Source organism: Syngnathoides biaculeatus, chromosome 15, assembly GCF_019802595.1.
Source record: "Syngnathoides biaculeatus isolate LvHL_M chromosome 15, ASM1980259v1, whole genome shotgun sequence".
NCBI classification, from domain to species: domain Eukaryota; kingdom Metazoa; phylum Chordata; class Actinopteri; order Syngnathiformes; family Syngnathidae; genus Syngnathoides; species Syngnathoides biaculeatus.
In genome coordinates, this window is record NC_084654.1 from 6,105,765 (window position 1) to 6,125,373 (window position 19,609).

General features: G+C 39.5%; 2 protein-coding genes across 3 annotated transcripts in view; one reads left to right on the forward strand and one right to left on the reverse strand.

The window, feature by feature from the left end:
- gemin2 (gem (nuclear organelle) associated protein 2) overlaps positions 1-19,609 on the reverse strand; it is a 26,575-nt gene continuing 6,966 nt past the window's right edge. For both annotated transcript variants that reach the window (XM_061844835.1, XM_061844836.1), the window contains exons 2-11: positions 12,855-13,020; positions 12,382-12,466; positions 9,840-9,929; positions 9,692-9,751; positions 9,472-9,585; positions 9,341-9,385; positions 9,185-9,253; positions 2,338-2,448; positions 2,177-2,235; positions 1-1,865 (exon numbers count right to left, since the gene is read on the reverse strand). In XM_061844835.1, coding sequence (XP_061700819.1) covers positions 1,826-1,865; positions 2,177-2,235; positions 2,338-2,448; positions 9,185-9,253; positions 9,341-9,385; positions 9,472-9,585; positions 9,692-9,751; positions 9,840-9,929; positions 12,382-12,466; positions 12,855-12,988 — 807 coding nt within the window. In that variant the 5' untranslated portion in view covers positions 12,989-13,020 and the 3' untranslated portion in view covers positions 1-1,825. The remainder of the gene's footprint in view (positions 1,866-2,176; positions 2,236-2,337; positions 2,449-9,184; positions 9,254-9,340; positions 9,386-9,471; positions 9,586-9,691; positions 9,752-9,839; positions 9,930-12,381; positions 12,467-12,854; positions 13,021-19,609) is intronic.
- LOC133513486 (melanoma inhibitory activity protein 2-like) overlaps positions 13,183-19,609 on the forward strand; it is a gene marked incomplete at its 3' end in the record, with an annotated part of 8,090 nt that continues 1,663 nt past the window's right edge. The window contains exons 1-3 of the mRNA XM_061844339.1: positions 13,183-13,605; positions 13,783-13,916; positions 19,495-19,581. Of these exons, the coding sequence (XP_061700323.1) occupies positions 13,485-13,605; positions 13,783-13,916; positions 19,495-19,581 (342 nt within the window). The remainder of the gene's footprint in view (positions 13,606-13,782; positions 13,917-19,494; positions 19,582-19,609) is intronic.

A 19,609-nucleotide genomic window follows, 5' to 3' on the forward strand; every position in this document is an offset into this window, starting at 1 on the left:
GAGAATTTTCTTTTGTGGAAGAATTAGTGACTTAAAATATTCCACCCATAGTCCCCTCAAAGTATTGGAACACAAAGCTCATTTCCTTCATTTTTGTTGTGTGCTGAATACATTTGGGTTTTAGTTCAGAAGATAGATGAAAGACGTCACTTTGAATGAGCAAAAGTAGTGGAAGAGACCTTTTTAAAGTGAATATTTGGTGGCACACCTTTACTTGCAATAACTACATCAAGAATGGGACCCATTAACAGATTTGCATTTTTTATGTTAAATGCTTTTCCAGGCCCTTACTACTCTGTTCTTGTTTCTGGGGGCTTCTCTTTTTAGTCTCCTCTCAAGGTTAAATGTATGCCGGTTAAGGTCCAGTGATTGACTTGGAGAGTGTTGTTGCATAAAGAAGCACCCTTTTCTCTTAATTGGTTGCTTCCGTGTAGAAGACCCGCTTATGTGTTTATGTTGGTAGCACTGGCTCGAGAGAGGAAAGGGAGATAGAGCTTTGCTCGCGACATAGAAAAGCTCGAATTTGGAATGACCTGAATTCAGGTCTCTCGGCAGAAAAATGTCAAATTTATGAATGCGTGGATGATTTTAATTATATTTCAGATGTTGACAGAGGTAACTGTTGAGCCAAAATTACATTCCAAATACTTTAAAAAGTTAGTTTGGTAAAATATGGCACCTTTAATTACTTGGTTTGTGCTGATGAATGGGAAGTCTGCAGTCCAGTTTGATCCTGATTTGTACTCTTTATTAGGGTGTAGTCATTTGGTGAAGTACTGTAGTCTGTTAGCTAAATAGAGCACCATGTTTTCCACACTATAAGGCGCACCTAAGAGCTTTTAATTTTCTCAAAAGCAGACTGTGCCTTGTATATGGATCAATATTGAGTCGCAGCAAGTCTCAGAACTACAGTAAGCAGCCGCCAACCCCATTTTCCCCTGTAGAAGTAGTGTGTGGTGCATACTGGGATATGTGACTGCATGAAGTGTGCCGTTTCATTTCCGTTTGTGTAAAGACCCCAAATTGGCCCCTATTAAGAGACACGTTTACGACGCAGTGTACAAGCTCAAGGCAAGCAGTCACGCAGTAGAACACGGTAGTAGAGAAGCAGTGAGAGAATTTAACAACAAATCAATGGTGCGGAAATGGAGGAAGCAACAAGATCTGCGCCAAGTAAAGACTAAGAGTTTCCGAGGAAACAAAGAGAGATACCCCAGCCTCTACTGTAGCATCTATTTGATGCGCCTTGTATATAAAATTTTTTCGAATAGGCCATTCATTGAGGGTGCACCTTATAACGCGGGGTATTCACTAGTATGTTCAAACTTTGATGCATCCAGTTCCGTTCCCCCCTTGAAATGTATTTTTCTGAAGGATGGCTGGAATAGTTATATTTTATTCTAAAAATAGGAATCAATTAAACCAGAGTCAAGTGTTTGGAATAACTTCAACAGGTTTAAATATGGTAATTGAAAACGGTTGATTTGAGGTAAAGTTTTCATTTTTAAATGTAGCTATTTCTCCTCTATATGTTCATGACCCATGGTACCTGATACTCTATGATGTATCATACACCACATTGTGAAGGTGTTTTTTGAATATCAAACATTCAGTTGCCAATTTTTAACATACACAGCTTTGATTCCACTTACAAAAGTCTGATAATTCAAAGTTCACCACTCATGAAAATAACCCAGAGATGTGACTTCAACAGCCAGGCACGTGTGAACCAGTTCCTCAAATGATTGTTCATTCCTTGACAGCAGCATTCTGGTCTTTGAAGTTTTTTTTCAAGTCCATTTTAATGTATAATAGCGAAAACATTTCACTCCGGCTGGTCTGCGAGGTCATTCTGCTCAAAGTATCTACATAAAAAAATACAATAAAAAAAAAAACAAGTAAACAGTTAATGTTAAACAAGGATACCTTTTGTCACAAGATTATAAACTAGCTAATTATTTTACTCATCCATAACTTTTTACAATATCAAGATAAAGGTGCTTGGAAAAGCTAAATAATTCTATTCTACTTGACATGTTCTTGCAGTTTTGGTTGAAAAGATGTAATTCTTCCTCACACACTAACCAGTATATTCATTTGAGACTAGTTGCTATTAATGTATAACCCTTCCCTTACTTGCTCCAGAAACTTGTGCAATTAAGCAAAGATATGCTACCTTGCAACTAGACAGATGAGAAGATTGAGGGGAGGCAAGTTGTCATCATCCTGACTCTCCTACAAAAAGCAGATTAGACAATCAAATGAATTTAATTTTGACAAGTCAAATAAAGCACCCCAAAATATTTTATCCAGTAGAAGCGTCTTGGTACATCTTACCAAGTTGGTACGCAGCTGAGCACATCTCCTTGCCAACTGTCTGATGGAAGAATGGGCTTCAGGCAGCAATGGCTTTTCCAAGCAGGCCAAAAGTGCGTACAGCCAGCGGCCCTGTAACCGGGGGTGGGGAGGAGGGCTTTGATTTGTCAAAATGTTCATAAAATGGAATTAAGCATGAATTATGTTGTGTGAAAATGGTAAAAAACATTCATGCTACATAGTCATATCTCAGGTCTTTCCAAGAGTTTTTCCTGGCCCTCCATCGTCTTGTGTTTGCTCATGTGGAGTTCAATTGGTCATAAGACTGAGTGTGGTCTTGGACCTCCTTATGCGTAACATGCCCTGAGACAACGTCTGTAATTTAGTGCTACATACAGATACATTTCAGGAGTATTTTTTTTTTAAAGAAATATTTCAGTTTTCCAAGGGTGGTCTAATAGGTTTTTCCGTCACTAGAATCCTTTACTGTACATTGTCATTCACAACTTGCCGATGGCTTCAGCCTATAAACAAATCAAAAGTACTTCATTCGTTCATTGAACTAGAAAGGAGAGCAAGTGTATGTTGCATGTACCACTGTGGTACTAAATAGAACAGACATGCAAAGATATGAAAAAGGTTACAAAACAAAACCGTCGGGGGATCCCTGGACCTCCAGAGACTCTTTGATTTTAACAAATTAAGGGAAGACTGAAGAGTACTTTTCCTTTCCGCTTGTTCCACCACTGCGCATAATTTCTTTTCCATGCGCACCTATCTTCTGCATCTTCCTAACTAACCCCAACTGCCCTCATGTCTTCCCTCAGAACATCCATCAAACTTCTCTAACTCTCTTCCCTGGCAACTCTATCCTCAGCACCCTTCTACCAATATCCTCACTCACCTCTGGACATGTCCAAACCATTGAAGTCAACTCTCTCGAACCTTTTCTCTAAAACATCCAACTTTGGCTGTCCCTTTCATGAGCTCATTTCTAATCCCATCCAACCTGCTCACTCTTACATAGAACATCAAAATCTTCATTTCTGCTAACTCCAGTTCTGCTTCCTGTTGTCTCTTCAGTGCCACTGTCTCTAAACCATACATCACGGCCGGCGTCACCACTGTTTTATAAACCTTCATCCTACCAGAGACTCTGCTGTCAGTCCTCCGGATTTTCCCGGAATTCCGGATTTTTAAATTTTCATGAAAATTGCTCCGGAAAATTGAGGAAAATTTGCCTAAAATTAATCCGGATATTAGTTGAAACATTGAACGAACATGCGTTTGTGTTCGTTGTTTTGCTTTCACGAGCGTAGTCATGTTGAGGCACTAACACTAGTAAGAGTAACACCCCCCCCCCCCCCACGCATTCTCTCAAACATCGCTTATTTTGTGTGGTCTTGACATTCATTTATGTGTTTATTTCATAAACGTTAACAAACCAACCGGTATTAACCCGAAAATAGGAAATGCAAGATAACCGTACTGAGCATGTACGGAGCATGTACAAAAGCGCATGTTCCGAACTGCTTCATGTAATGCGAGCGCATTTACGTCAAAAGTTAAACATTATGAGCCACGTCAAACGAAATTCAGTTACACCAGGCGTCCTCATTGCATCGATCGTGAAGCAGTGTGACGGCTTTATAAAGAAAAACAAAAAAACATGAGACTATCATCCACCTAGTCGCTTGATTCAGGTGTGGCCAATACGTCGAGCGCATGCACATAAAGGCGCGTTCTAGCAAGCCCGCCTCCTATTTACGGCAGTCCCGGAGTGCGTGACCCCCAATCCCCCCCCAACAATACGTCACGACTGCCAATAGGAATGTTTGTTCCAATGTATCGCTAGCTTGTTGCCACGAACACCGATTATGTTGAACTAAACTTTCAACATTTTTAAAACATTGCGAGTATAGACCATTCGTGTTTATTCCTTGACAGGCCAGTGCATATAACTTTTCTTCAGATCAAGTTTGTCAGATCAAGAATTTTTATTGATAAATTTTTAAATAGTTCTACTAATATCAGTTGAAATTGGAAATTATCATTTCTGAGTACTAAATTCAAATTTTCTATTTTAGTTATTTCTTTATTTTATTTTAAAATTTACAGTTATAATAATCGAGAGTTATTTTAAGGCCATCCCTAATCACACCCGCAACACACCCGTGCATTTTTCAAATGTGAGTGACTGTGTGTGTGTGTGTGTAAATATATATATATATATATATATATATATATATATATATATAATATATATATATATAAAAGATAGTGAGCAATGTGGTTGAGTGTATCAGTACAACGCAACAGAACTTAAGAAGACTTAAACGTTAATAGTAATTACTACAGATCAACTTCTTTTACATGTTTTGGTGTATGGTATAGAAATTCTATTCTATATTCTATATCTATACTATAATATGTATAATGTGGGTGAAAGGACAATTTCAGATGTATTTTTACTGAATAGTTCAGTTAATTCATTTGTCTTGAGATAAGATGGCATATTTTAAGCATATATTAATGACAAATGTGATTTTGTGCTGTCCAGTGATAGGGGGGTGGGGGGCAAAAAAATCGGGGCTTGGCCCTTGGGGAACTTCTGCCCACTTTTTTTTTTTTTTTAGTTAGGATTTAGAAATTTTATTTTCAATTTTTGTCTGAATTTATTTCACAGATATCGCCAGAATGCACCACAGCCATCCATTTTTTTCAAAAATTTTCCACTTGGGGTCATGCACCTGGACTCCCCTAGTGCTTGCATTCATATTTTCAGGAATTTTCACGAAAGTACACTTTCATCTCTACATAACACACCAGACACCTTCCGCCAGCTGTTCCAACCTGCTTGGACCCATTTTTTCACTTCCTTACTACACTCACCATTGGTCTGGATTGTTGACCAATTATTTGAAGTCGTCCACCCTCGCTATCTCTTCTCCCTGGAGGCTCACTCTTCCCCGTCAACCCTTCTCATTCATGCACATACAGTATATTCATTCTGTTTTACTTTGTCGAATCGAATCTTCATTCCTCCTTTCCAGTGCATCCCTCCATCTTTGTAATTGTTTTTTTCAACTCGAAGCTCGTCCGTGCTTTTATCTCAAGTAGATTTGACTACTGTAATGGTCTTCTGACTGAACTCCCCTAAAAGAAGATTAAACAGTTGCAGCTCATTCAGAACGCTGCAGCTCAGATTCTGACCATAACAAAGATGGTCAGAGCATATAACTCCAATTCTAAAGTCCTTACACGGGCTTCCAGTCTGCTTTAGAATTACATTTTAAAGTTCTGCTACTGGTCTGTAAATCTCTAAATGGTTTAAATCCTGAATACATAAAAGAAGTGCTTACAGAATACAAACCCAGTCGAATTCTGAGAGCGATTACCTCAGGTCAACTAGTGAAGCGCAGAGTCCAAAGGAAACACGGTGAAGCAGCGTTTGGCTATTATGCAGCACACAAATGCAATAATATTTCAACAGAGGTGACGACACCAAGTGTGGCTGTTTTCAAATCCAGATTAAAAACCTTTTACTCATGCTTTTTAGAGTATTTCCATTTTAAAAGGGAATATATAATATACAGTTTTTATGCTGATTATGAATTTTAAATCTGTTATGAAGGAAAGATTTTATTTTTCGATTATTTGCAACAAATGATCACACATTGCTGCATCCGATGGAAAAGGACGGAAACGTGGCGGAGAAAGCCGATCAGGGGTGTTACGTAGGACGTTGTGACAACAACATGGATCCCGTAGGAATACACTGTAAGAACGGCAATGAATTTTCCAATAATTCAAGCGATGAACATTATTCTGAAAGGTCCCACGGAGACGGTGAGGAATATGAGCTTTATGAAGACAAAGGTTATCAATTTGAGCCCGCTAGACAGCACACACATTCGAATTCAGACGAAGTAGCTGCGATGAAGATGCCGACAGCAGTCAGACCCATTGTGGAGGGTATGCCTCGTGTTGGAAATAGACTGGTAAGTGTTTATGAAGTTCTTGTTTAGTCATAAACTGATAAATAATAAAGGCTTTGATATTCTGAATGTATGTATCAAGTTTTCAGTCATTTTGAAACTATGCAAACGCCGTGTATTTAATGATCTGATACGCAACAACCGCGACAACTACTTTGCATGTAAAATGCTTATAATTGCACCAAAACACACACAAGTTGATAACGTAGTCTAATTTGGTATATTTTCACAAATAAGTAATAATATAATGCTGCTTTCTGTCGGCTTCTCCCGTTTGGGGTCGCCACAGCGTGTCTTCTCAGATGAACGCTCATATTTGTTTAGCACAGTTTTAATAATAAAATAAAAATAGTGATTTATTTTTATGGATTGGTTTTATCTTACAATCACTGAGGAATTCTCGAAACGAAGGGGTTTTTCTTCAGCGTGAATTTAAAAGACTCCCAGCTTATCGTCGTTCCAAAACACCCCATCTCTGATTTTGTGACGTCAGGTCCGCCCACGAAATGAGTCGTTTTGCAGGTAAGAGAAACTAGGTCAAAGTTCGCGGACTTTAAGTCATAAACACTTATTTGTTGGTAAAAACATCGAACAGTATATGCATTTTATGAAACCGTTGAACATATATTTCGGTCTGGATAAGATCATTTGCGTTAGAAATTAGACATTCCATACACTAATATTTATTGCACTGTGCGGTGCTTTTAATTGTACTTTTATTTTTTCAATATATATTTTGTTATTTTGGTTTTCTTTGTAATCAAATCCTTTTAATCATGTAAAGCACGTTGAGTTACCTTGTGTATGAAATGTGCGATATAAATATATTTGCTTTGCCTCACATTTAACATTAATATCCATAAACTAAGTGGATAATTGTAGGTGGACTTCCTAATTAACACAAAATGTACTGGAAGATCAACTTTCGTTGCCAATGTCGCGTGTACTTCACGGTTCTGCTGGGACCGCAACCAGGGACGCGACCCATAGCTCCTTAGTGGAAAAATACTGAAGAACAGTGGAACAAATAGAGAAGCCTTGATGTGAACAAAAGTGTTGCTTAAACGTGAGTAACAATAAAAGATGTTTGCTGCAGAAGAGAATAGAGTCGCCAAGTATTTTACTCAAGTAAGAGTACAATTACTTGACAATGTGACGGAAGAAAAAAAAAAATCCTCCAAACACTTACTGTAAGTGTAAATAAGAGTAAAAAGTACACAATGAAATATTTACTCAAGCACTGAATAAATAGTAACTTCTGATTTTTTTTAACCATAGCATGAACATAAATTAAAAAACAAGATCTCCTCCCTCGGAGCTAGGGTGCCATAAAAAAAGAATTCCCCCCATCCTGATTTTAGTTTTTTTTGCATATCTATCATACAAAGGTTTCAGACCATCAAACATCTTTTAATATCACTCAGGGACAACCCAAGGAAATGCAGAATGCAGTTTTTAGATGACAATTCAATTTACTGAGGCACCAATAAATAAAACCTTTCTCAACCCTTTGCGAAACAGTAATTGGCGCCTGAACATAATAAAAGGTTTGTCACCCTTGGCAACAATTACTGAAATCAAGCGTATGCAATAATTGGTGGTGAGTCTTTCACATTGCTCTGGAGGAACTTTGGTCCACTCTCCTTTGCAGAATTGCTTCAGCTCTGGCATATTGGAGGGTTTTTGAGCATGAACTGCCCGTTAAGGGTACCACAGCATCTCAATTGTATATAAATCCAATTGGCCACTCCAAAACCTTAACTTTTTTTTTTGGGACTTGCTGTGTGTTTCAGATCCTTGTCCTGCTTGGTGATCCAAGAATGCTTGAGTTTGAAGGCACGAACTGATGGCCGTATATTCTCCTTCAGGATTTTCTGGTACACAGCCGAATTCATTGTTTCTCAATCACACCAAGTTGTCCTGGTCATGAGGTAGACAAGCAGCCCCAGACCATCACACTGCGACCACCATGCTTCACTGTTGGGATAATGTTCTTTTTAATCAAATGCTGTGCCAATTTTTACGCCAAAACTAACGACCTGCACATCTTCCAAAATGTTACATTTTTGACCCCTCAGTCCACAGAATGGTTCACCAAAAAGTCATCATGATGTTTTTTGGCAAATGTGAGACGAGCCTTTGTATTCTTTGCTGACAGCAGGGGTTTTTGCCTGGGATGACATTTTTAGGCAGTGTCTTTCTTAATGTAGAGTCATGAACACTGAGGCCAGCAGGTCTTTAGATGTTGTTTGAGGTTCTTTTGTGACCTCCTGGATAAGTCGTCACTGCACTCTTGGAGTCATTGTTGGTCGTCCACTCCTGGGAAGGGTTCCCGTTGATCCCAGTTTTCTCCATTTGTTGATAATGGCTCTAACAGTGGTTTGCTGGAGCCACAAAGGCTTCAAAATCGGTTTCTAACCTTTTCCAGACTGGATTTCAATCACTTTTTTTGCAATTTATTCTTGAATTTCTTTGTATCGTGGCATGACGCAGTGGTTCTTGAGATCTTGTAGGCTACATCGTGTTCCCTCAGATTCTATTTTAGTGATTTCTCGATTCAACAAGAATGGTGATCGTCAAGTTTGGGTGTGGCTTGTAAGATTTAACTCACCTTTCCCAAATGTGTGGTTAGCGACAGTGTGATTTAACAAATGGAGTGTGGGCTGAGGATTACTTTTTAAGAGATTTAAAAAGGTTTTGATTTTTTTTTTGGTGCCTTAATAAATTGAATTGTCATTTGACGACGGTGAACCCGCACACCCTCCCCGGAAAAACGCATTGGATCTACGCTATTCACATAAATGGCCTATTTTGAGTTAAAAATGATGAATTTCCCCAAAAGGTAACAGATTTGAATGATGCCAACTCACCAACTGGGGAACAAAATTTCTTTCTTCAAACCAACCGATAAGAATGTCCAACACTGCTAACACGGTGGACTGCAGACAAAGTAAACACATATTGTACATAGTTTTGAACCTGAACTGAAGTGACTGTGAAGCAGACTGGATTGGAGCAAGCCCTACCTGGCTGAATCGGCTGACAATGCTCAGGAAAGGTGGAAAGCCAACCTGAACAGTTGTTACAATTTTCCCAATAGATTTCAATCCGTTGACAAAATTAAATGTATACAAATTATAAAGCCAGATAATACAACCTTGCTGTAGTCCAGCCCTGCCTCTTGATCTGTGTGAGAGGGAAATATACCGGTATCTTGTACCAGCACTCCTAAACAAAACCTCTTCCATCCTTCTTCATCTCCATGTTCTGGCTGCAGATGAATAAACAAGTACATACATGATATTCATTGTGTGTCATTATGAAGAAAAGCCTCTTGAGTTATCTTTATAGTTGCAATTTTATTGTTTTCCCCTCACCATTAAGACATTGTCATCAAGTGGTTGGCTGCTCCAGTGTTGTCTGTTACTTGTGATACTCTGTGAGCAAAATGCAGAAAAGGCCAGAACCATTTCACAAAACGGGTCTATATTTAACTATTGATACCACAGGTCGTGTTTTAATCACCTGTCTGACATCAGAAAAATTGCTGACTTGCCTCTGTTGCCATTCCAGGCTGGGAGAGAAACCAGCAGGAGCAGCATGGCACTCTGCCACCTGTAACACACATCAGTGTTCGCATGATTCAAACATTCGAGCCAACAGTATATTTAGTAATAGAAGAAATTAACGCAATTTTAAAAATAGATTTTATTGTTGTCACACAATACAGTTGTGTACATTCATATAAAAAGGTGTTTGGGATTATTTGATGGGCTGCTGAATTTGTAAGTTTGCTTACCTGAATATGACCCAAAGAAGACCATTCCACACAGTCAAGCTTGGCAGTACAAACGTTACGGTGCTGTCCCGCCCCCCTTTTTTTTTATTAACAGGGTACAGTCTGACTTGACCACGTTGTGGGCCAATGTACAATGTATTGTAAAATCTTGAATGGAAAACCTTTCCTCAGCAAGAACACTGACAATAGCTTGTGGAAGACCCAAAAGATGCTGTCAACTCAACAAAAGGAGTGGCTCAAGAAGCAGTATATTAAAGCCATGGAGTGGCATATTGGGCAGCACGGTGGCGCAGCTATAAAGCATTGGCCTCACAGTTCTGAATTCCAGGGTTCAATCCTGGGCCTTCCTGCGTGGCGTTTGCATGTTCTTCCCGTGCCTGTGTGGGTTTTCTCCGGGCACTTCGGTTTCCTCCCACATCCCGAAAACATGCAACATTCATTGGACCTTCTAAATTGCCCCTAGGTGTGATTGTGACTGTTGTCTCTCTCCATATGCCCTGCGATTGGGTGGCAACCAGTTCAGGGTGTACCCTGCCTCCTGCTCATTAACAACTGGGAAAGGCTCCAGTACTCCCACAACCCTCATGAGGATAAGCGGCTAAGAAAATGGATGGATGGATGACGTGGCATAATCAAACTCCATTGCAAACAGACTGCTTTTTGATAGACTGTCATTTTCTGAAAATCTTGCCACGTTTCTGGTAGAACCATATTTCATAGAAAGACCATCATAACAACTGTCAAAAAATGGTTATACAGTGAATACTTGCTCCTCGAATGTCCCCGTTCTCAAACAAATCGGTTTTCGAATGAAAATTTCGAGATTTTTTGCTTCTGTTTTTGGACAAAAATCGGTACTCAAACGCCCCCGACAAAATCCGGAAGTACCATAATGCGTGCGGCACATCCAGCGGACCCACGATGCACTTTGTGTTTGAAAATTCCAACGCTGCCGAAAAAAACCCGTAAATAACGTAACGCGCGCGGCCCGACCAGCTAACTCATGATGCGCTTCATTGTGAATTCCCACACTGTCGAAGAAAAACAGAAATAACATAACGCGCCGCCCGACCAGCTGACCCACAACACGCTTTGTTATTGTGTATAACACAGCCTATGTCAGCAGACATGTCCTGGTAGCTACATTTACTGACTGTTTTTTTTCTTCCTATTTTGGACTATTAACCCTCAATCATGTCTCCAAAGAAGTGACAAAAGATAAGTTCTTTGGGAAAAGAAAAAGACTTCCAGGGGGCGAGTCACCCACACCAAAGAGATTTGATACAGTAGTGGATAGTTTTACATCGCTTTTATCTTGTGAATTTTAATAATGCTCTGTTCCATTAGCATTTCTGCATTTTTGTTTTGTTTCAAAAATTTCGTTAACTCGAGTAACGAGTTAATGTTTTTGTATTTTACTTTTTGTAAAAATTGTTTTTTTGCTTTTCCCTCCCTCATTATTGCTTGTTTAAAGTTATTCTTCACTTTTGTTAATGAAAAAAAGTTTATAAGGCTGGGGGCCCAGTCGCGACTGATACGGCAATACACTCCCAGCCAAGCCTACTCTACTACTAAAGCATACATTTTAAGCAAAAAATAAATATAGTTCTGAAATTATTTTATTTAAAATATATGAACTATACATGTGTTTGTACTCTGCACTTTATCGGAAAAAGCTCAAATAAATGCTTTAAAAAGCCAAATTTTTTTAGACTTGGAATGCATTATTTCTTTTTCCATTAATTGTAATGGGAAATATCGATTTGGTTTTCAAACAAATCACTTCTCGAATCACCTTCTGGAACAGATTGTAGTCGAGAACCGAGGTTGGGGCCTTTCTATTTATGGAGCTCGAAAGTAGCTGGAACTAATACAACAATGAATTCTACTTTTTGCCTGAAAATCTTGAAGGAGAATATTAAGCCATCAGTTTGTGACAGCAAACTGAGGCACACTTCTTCAGCAAAACAACAATCCAAAACACACTGGCAAGTAATTGATTAAAACAGAAGGTAGGTCCAACCACTTAAGTTTAAAGGGAGTTACTTTTTTCTCACAGGGCCAGATTGCTTTCAATATTTATTTATATCATAAATGTAATGAACATTTAAAATTAGCACTTTATGTTTACTTGGGCTATCCTTTTCTGATATTTAAACTTTTTTGTGACCTAGCAATATTACATTTTCAGAAGAGGAATCAATTGGCTGCAACCACATTTATATAATGCAAGCAGATGTTAATATAATAACAGTACATCCCACTCACAGATACGTTAAAGGTTTGTGGTTTCTTCAACTTCCTGGGGTCAATCTGAGCAACCACCACTTCTGGACACAACGCGGCTTCTAACCTGATGGGAAAAAAAACACACTATGAAAACACAAGTACATGGACCTTACGATGATATTGAACAATGCGCCAGACTTTTGTCCTGTATAATAGAAGATTGTCTTACTAGTTGATATTTTTCCTTCACAAATTATTTCGCACTGTTCGAACTACGTCACAGTCTTGAGTTACAACTGTATACTTGTAGTATTAGCGACATTAAAATCCAGCAGTTATCACCAAGTAGTACTAGTAGGGTAAAGAAGCCTCGGTAGTAACCAGTAGCTGCCCAATATTCTACGAACACGTTGTTAATTCTCAGTCCCCACCGTTCCAAATACTACTGAGCGCTATTATTTGATTCAGTAATTTAAAAAAAAAAACGCAAGTCGAGTTTGATTCGGGCATACTGGACTTGTCGTAGGTACTCTTGCGGGTTTCTTGGCGGACCATCCAGGTTTAGAGGCGATGAGGTGTCTCCGCACTCGATGGGCAGCAGCCGCGGCATTAAATCCTCCACATCAGACTTCATGTTGTATGACATATCAAGTCGTTCAATGTATGCGTCTGTTCCTCCTCCAGAAAAAACAAAAAATCTAGTCTTTCACTGGCGTAGTAAAACATATTCCAAAATATAAGCCATCTTGCACCAAAAAAAAACCGCTTAATGATGACGGCATCGCTCTGCGCCCCGTGTTATGTTGAATGATTTGACGTCATCGTCTGCCCGAGGTCAAAGTCCATCTTTTTACATCACATATTAATAATGTACCTACGTGTTTAAGCAACGCTATATATATTTTTTTAAATATTATTAATACTCGTTTTTACTGTAATTGAACGCATGACAACGAAACAAACACAGCTCAGGTGTAATATTTTGGTTTTAACGTGATTGATTATCCGTGGCGCTTTTATATTTTATCGTGTCTTATTCGCCATTGAGTTTTTCGGCAGAGCTTCAGCTCAGAGGCAAATGTCCACATGCCAAGATCAACCGGTTGATAATTGCTCGTTCTATTCTGGTGCAAACGTCAAAAATGACTCGCTCACGTGCTGGTATTATATTATGGAGTCCAACAGTGTTTTTTGTGCTTTTGCCACAACTGAGTAGCGGATTACTGTCTGACTTCAAGATCTGTGGAGATGCAGAGTGTGAAAGTAAGTAATAGAGCAACTAACAGTCTAAATATTTTAATAATAAGGACGAAAACATGTGCAAAACCTTTTTGACCACTAGACTGAATCTTAAAGGCTCCTTGTGGGTCACTGTATTGTGATTCACAGTGATTGCGTTTTCTGTGTATCCATATAACTTTCTTTATTGTATGTGTGTAGGTCTAATGAGCAGGGTCCAGGCAATCAGGGATCACCGTGGAAAGGACTGTCGTTTCCTGAGTTTCCGACGAGGAGAAACCATATTTGTTCACCACAAACTGACTGGAAAGAGGAATCACCTTTGGGCTGGCAGTGTACGTCTATTTATCATCACATAGGTTATCAGAAAATATGAACCATTGCATGTTAAAAGTCGATCTGATATGAGATAATAAGATATTTGAGATGCAGAGGTTCTATGTATTCATTCCAAAGAAATTTACCACATTCCACAAACTATGTCCTAGGCCCTTCCTTCCCGTGTCCATATAAAACTAAATTTTATGTATATATAGTTTATAACATAACCACAGAGCCACCTATGATTCTTTTTGCTTATTCTTTCAAGAGCCTGTATACCACTGTGGTGTCCTCACGACACGTTACTATGTGAAGCTAGACAGCCAGCGAACTTATAAAGAAACTCCGAGGTCTCTTGTGGTAAATGAATTAACAAATTTGTAACTGAAAGATACAGAAAAATATACATTACACTGTGCACTCTGTGCCATTGTGCAAAGTACAGGTAGCTAGCTTATTTATGCCAAACACAACAATAGCTGTATCAATGATCACTCGTTTACATCAAGCTTTCAAATAAAATATAATTGTGACGTCAACCTAATGTCTGTGAACATACAATACTTACAAAGACAAACGTTTACCAAGGTTCAAATGTTTAGAGCACATTCAGCGTAGTTATGAGTTGTCAGACTTAATATTCACCATGCTCATACTCACTCCGCATTGAAACGGAATGATATCACAGGTCAAGAGGTGTCATTCTGACGCCTTTTCTTTTAAAACATTTTAACACATCACATCATGAAATAAACATATTTTTAACTTTTAACTAACATTTTGACTAACATTTATTTTATGAAATATACAAATCTTTTAACTAAAGACATTACACTCCCACTTGATATAATCAAATTATATCACGTCAAATACAAACATATTCATGAAAAATCTTAAGGAAAATTCAATCAGTCTCTGAAAGGAAAACCACAATCTCTGAAATAGGTCTCAAGAACACCTTCGCAGACCCTTTAACAATCCGCACTTCCACTTTGCGGACTTTCTTGTCACTGCTGGGTAGAGTTTTCACTATCAGTCCCATCAGCCATTCATTCCTGTCTGCCTGAGCATCCTTTAATAGGAAATCTCCTTTTTGACATTGGTCCGGTTTTAAGACCAATTTGTGCGTTTCTGCAGAGTAGACAAATATTCACCTTTCCACGTCTTCCAAAACATGTCCACTAGCTGTTGTACATGTTTCCAGATGGAGCAGAAACTGTGCTTGACTTTTGTTTGAAAGAAGCAACAACAAGAATTAATTTGGCTATAGTTTTGCATGCTGCCGTCCAACATGAGTATTTTCCAAAGCGCTTCACACCTAGATGTGACTCTGATACTTCACTTGTGAGCGTTTATATTTCTGGACGTAGTTCTTTGTCATTTTCGGGTTCTACGATTGTGAATGGCTTGCCTTTGTGGGAATGAATGAGTTTTTCTGAATACAGAAATTTGGGGCCAGTGAACCAGTTACTGTTTTTAAGTTCAGTAGCTGGAATAAACCTGGTTGCCTGGTCTGCTGAGTTTAACCCCATTGGCACATAACACCATTGGTCTGGTTGTGTGGATAACCTAATGCGTGTGACACGGTTGGCTACATACATGTAGAACATTTTGAAGAGTTGTGTATGTAACCTAACACAATGCGACCGTCAGTGTAAAACGGAACATTGTCAATTTTGATGTCCAACTTGTGTCTGACCAACTCATAAATCTCCACTGCAAGTACGGCAGCACAAAGTTCTAGCGGTGGGACAGTGTGCGCCGGACGGGGTGCAAGTTTGAACTTCCCCATCACAAAACCTCCATGGTACTGACCTTGACTGTCTAAAAAAACATAGGTACACTACTGCCCTTATAGCTACAGTAGATGTGTCAGAGAAAATAAACATCTCATTTCTTTCCATGGCACTTTGCAATCCTAGACTGTTGCACCTTTTGATTTGTAGATCCTCACAAGCTTTTAACGAGTCTTTCCATGAGACCCACATCTCCTCTTTTTCTGGAGGAAGAGGTGCATCCCAGTCTCTCTCTTCAGATGACAGTACTGCCTTGCCTTCCATGACAACGGGAGCAGCAAAACCCAAGGGTTCATACAGACTGTTGACGAGAGCAACCCAACTGTTTTCCTTGTTCTGACTTACTGTACCATACATAAGCGTTAGAAAGGTTGTGTCATTTATAGACAACACTACCTTGTCATCTGACTCTGTTCTGTGAAACACAGGCTGACCTTGTTCATCTGTGTGAACTGTGGAGTCTGCAATGTTTGCAACTGCCAGTGTGTTTAACGGAGGCCTGACACTCCAGTCTTCTTTCACTGTAATAGTGTTTGGACATGGTTCGAAGAAAGTTGTGTCCATTTTCTAACATAGGTGTCTTGTATACATTAACCTCTGTTGTGCTGTGAACTTTACCTAAACATACCTCCCCCACTATAACCCAACCTATTTCCAGTCTTTGGGCATAAGGAGCATCGTTGAGGCCGTTAATGTGTTCACGCACCTTATGAACTTGGAGGATGTCCCTTCCCAGGAGTAGGAGGATTGGAGGATGATGAGCAACAGGTTGGATTTTAATGCAGCCCTCTGGGGGCACAAACCAGTGCAATCTGTAGGCCGGTCCCAAGCCCGGATAAATGCAGAGGGTTGCGTCAGGAAGGGCATCCGGCGTAAAAACTTTGCCAAACAAATATGAGCGTTCATCTAAAGAATCCCATACCGGATCGGTTGTGGCCCGGGTTAACAACGCCCGCCCCCGGCACTGCTAACCTGCAGGTCATTGGTGGATATTCAGCTACTGTGGGTCGAAGACAAAGAAGAGGAGGAAACCGGATCCATCGTCAGAAGAAAAAGAGGAATGCACAGAGCCTACAACTGAGTGTCGGGACTATGACAGGAAAAGCTCAGGAGTTGGTTGACATGATGATTAGGAGAAAGGTTGATATTCTGTGCATTCAAGAGAGCAGGTCGAAAGGTAGTAAGGCTAGAAGCTTAGGAGCAGGGTTTAAATTATTCTACCACAGAGTAGATGGGAAGAGAAATGGAGTAGGGGTTATTTTAAAGGAAGAGCTGACTAAGAATGTCTTGGAGGTGAAAAGAGTATCAGATCGAGTGATGAGACTAAAATTTGAAATTGAGGGTGTTATTTATAATGTGGTTAGCGGCCATGCCCCACAGGTAGGATGTGACCTAGAGTTGAAAGAGAAATTCTGGAAGGAACTAGATGAAGTAGTTTTGAGCATCCCAGATAGCGAGAGAGTTGTGATTGGTGCAGATTGTAATGGACATATTGGTAAAGGAAACAGGGGGGATGAAGAAGTGATGGGTAAGTACGGCATCCAGGAAAGGAATTTTGAGGGACAGATGGTGGTGGACTTTGCAAAAAGGATGGAGGTGGCTGTAGTGAACACTTATTTCCAGAAGAGGGAGGAACATATAGTGACCTACAAGAGCGGAGGTAGAAGCATGCAGGTGGATTATATATTGTGCAGACAATGAAATCTGAAGGAGGTTACTAACTATAAAGTAGTGGTAGGGGAGAGTGTAGCTCGACAGCATAGTAGGTAATCAGAGAGACAGGCAGGAGAGTACTTGGTGTGTCTTTCAGTAGGAAAGGGGAGAAGGAGACTTGGTGGTGGAACCCCAAAATACAGGGAGTCATACAAGGAAAGAGATTAGCGAAGAAGAAGTGGGATAATGAGAGGACTGAGGAGAGGCGAAAGGAGTACATTGAGATCTGACGTAGGGCAAAGGTCAAGGTGGCAAAGGCTAAACAAGAGCCATATGAAGACATGTACACCAGGTTGGACACAAAAGAAGGAGAAAAGGATCTCTACAGGTTGGCCAGACAGAGGGATAGAGATGAGACGGATGTGCAGCAGGTAAGGGCGATTAAGGATAGAGATGGAAATGTGTTGACTGGTGCCAGTAGTGTGCTAAATAGATGGAAAGAATACTTTGAGATGTTGATGAATGAAGAAAATGAGAGAGAAGGGAGAGTTGAAGAGGCAAGTGTGAAGGACCAGGAAGTGGCAATGATTACTAAGGGGGAAGTCAGAAAGGCACGACAAAGGATGAAAAATGAAAAGGCAGTTGGTCCTGATGACATACCGGTAGATGTATGGAAGCAATTTGGAGAGATGGCTGTGGAGTTTCTGACCAACTTATTCAACAGAATACTAGCGGGCGAAAAGATGGCTGAAGAATGGAGGAAAAGTGTTCTAGTTCCCATTTTTAAGAACAAAGGGGATGTTCAGAGCTGTGGGAACTATAGAGAGATGGCAAAAGATGACACGCTGTGGCGACCCCTAACGGGACAAGCTGAAAGGAAAAGAAGAAGAAGATCAACAGGTTGGATTTTGTCTGGATTGGGAAAAGATGAGGGTGATACTGAGCGATCTCAGGTGAGGGGATCTCAGATTTGTCATCCGGAACTGAGTCACATTCGATCAAAGGGGGAAGCTTGATTTTCGTCTCTCCGTCCATGTACTGTATGAAAAAGTTCTCGGCTCTTCTGCCCGCAGTTTCTGCTTTTCCTGAGCAAGTTTTGAGAGTGTACGGGGTGGGAGAGGTGTTGATTTCAAACAAGTCAAAGAGCTCTGTCTTAGCTCGGGACTTATTACTCTGTTCTTCAATTACTGCGGACATTTTTAACGCTTTGTCTTTTTAGCCTTAACATAATGTAGCTCTGTGTTGCTTGAACCTGCTGGGTGGTCGTCTTTTTACTGTGCTATCCTCACGACACATTACTATGTGAAGCTAGACAGCCAGCAAACTTATAAAGAAACTCTGTACAAAAAGGATTCTTTTCTTGCTTTTATGAAGGTCTCTTGTGGTAAATGAATTTAATAAATGTAACTGAAAGATACAGAAACTGTGCACAGTGTGCTATTGTGCAAAGTACAGGTAGCTAGCTTATTTATGCCAAACACAACAATAGCTGTATCAACGATCACTTGTTTACGTCGAGCTTTCAAATAAAATATAATTTTGACCTCAACCTAATGTCTGTGAACATACCATACTTACAAAGACGAACGTTTCCCAAGGTTCAAACGTTTAGAACACATTCAGCGTAGTTATGAGCTTTTCTCAGACTTAATGTTCACCATGCTCATACTTTTACGGAGATACGCCAAAGATCCTCAATAAGCGTACACAGAACTCACTCCGCATAGAAACTGAATGATCCTCACAGGTGAAGAGGTGTCATTCTGACGCCTTTTCTTTTAAAACATTTTAACACATCACTAATAAACATATTTTTTACTTTTTAACTAATGTTTTAACTAACATATTTATCTTATGAACTATACAAATCTTTAATTAACAACATTAAAACCACAGTTCTATAATCATTATTTTGAGGAATCTACAAACTGAGCAGGATAGTGCTTTGGAAGAGGTTTCTAATGTAATTAATTTATTTTTGTCATCCATGGATGTCATTATCTGTAACATTCAAAATCTTAAACCTTTGTTTTACTAGATGTGAAGATTTTCTGAAGCATTTTAATTAATTGATGTGCATATTTGGTCTGCTTTTTTACTTCACGCTGGATGATTGAACCATACTTTTATATTATGATTTCAGATGAACAAACAGTTTGGCTATTTTCCAAAGGAAGCTGTAAAAGAGGAGCAAAAATTTGTAACAAAGGAGATAGTGGTTGAAACACAGGTATATACTTCTGTTACATTGGAATAAT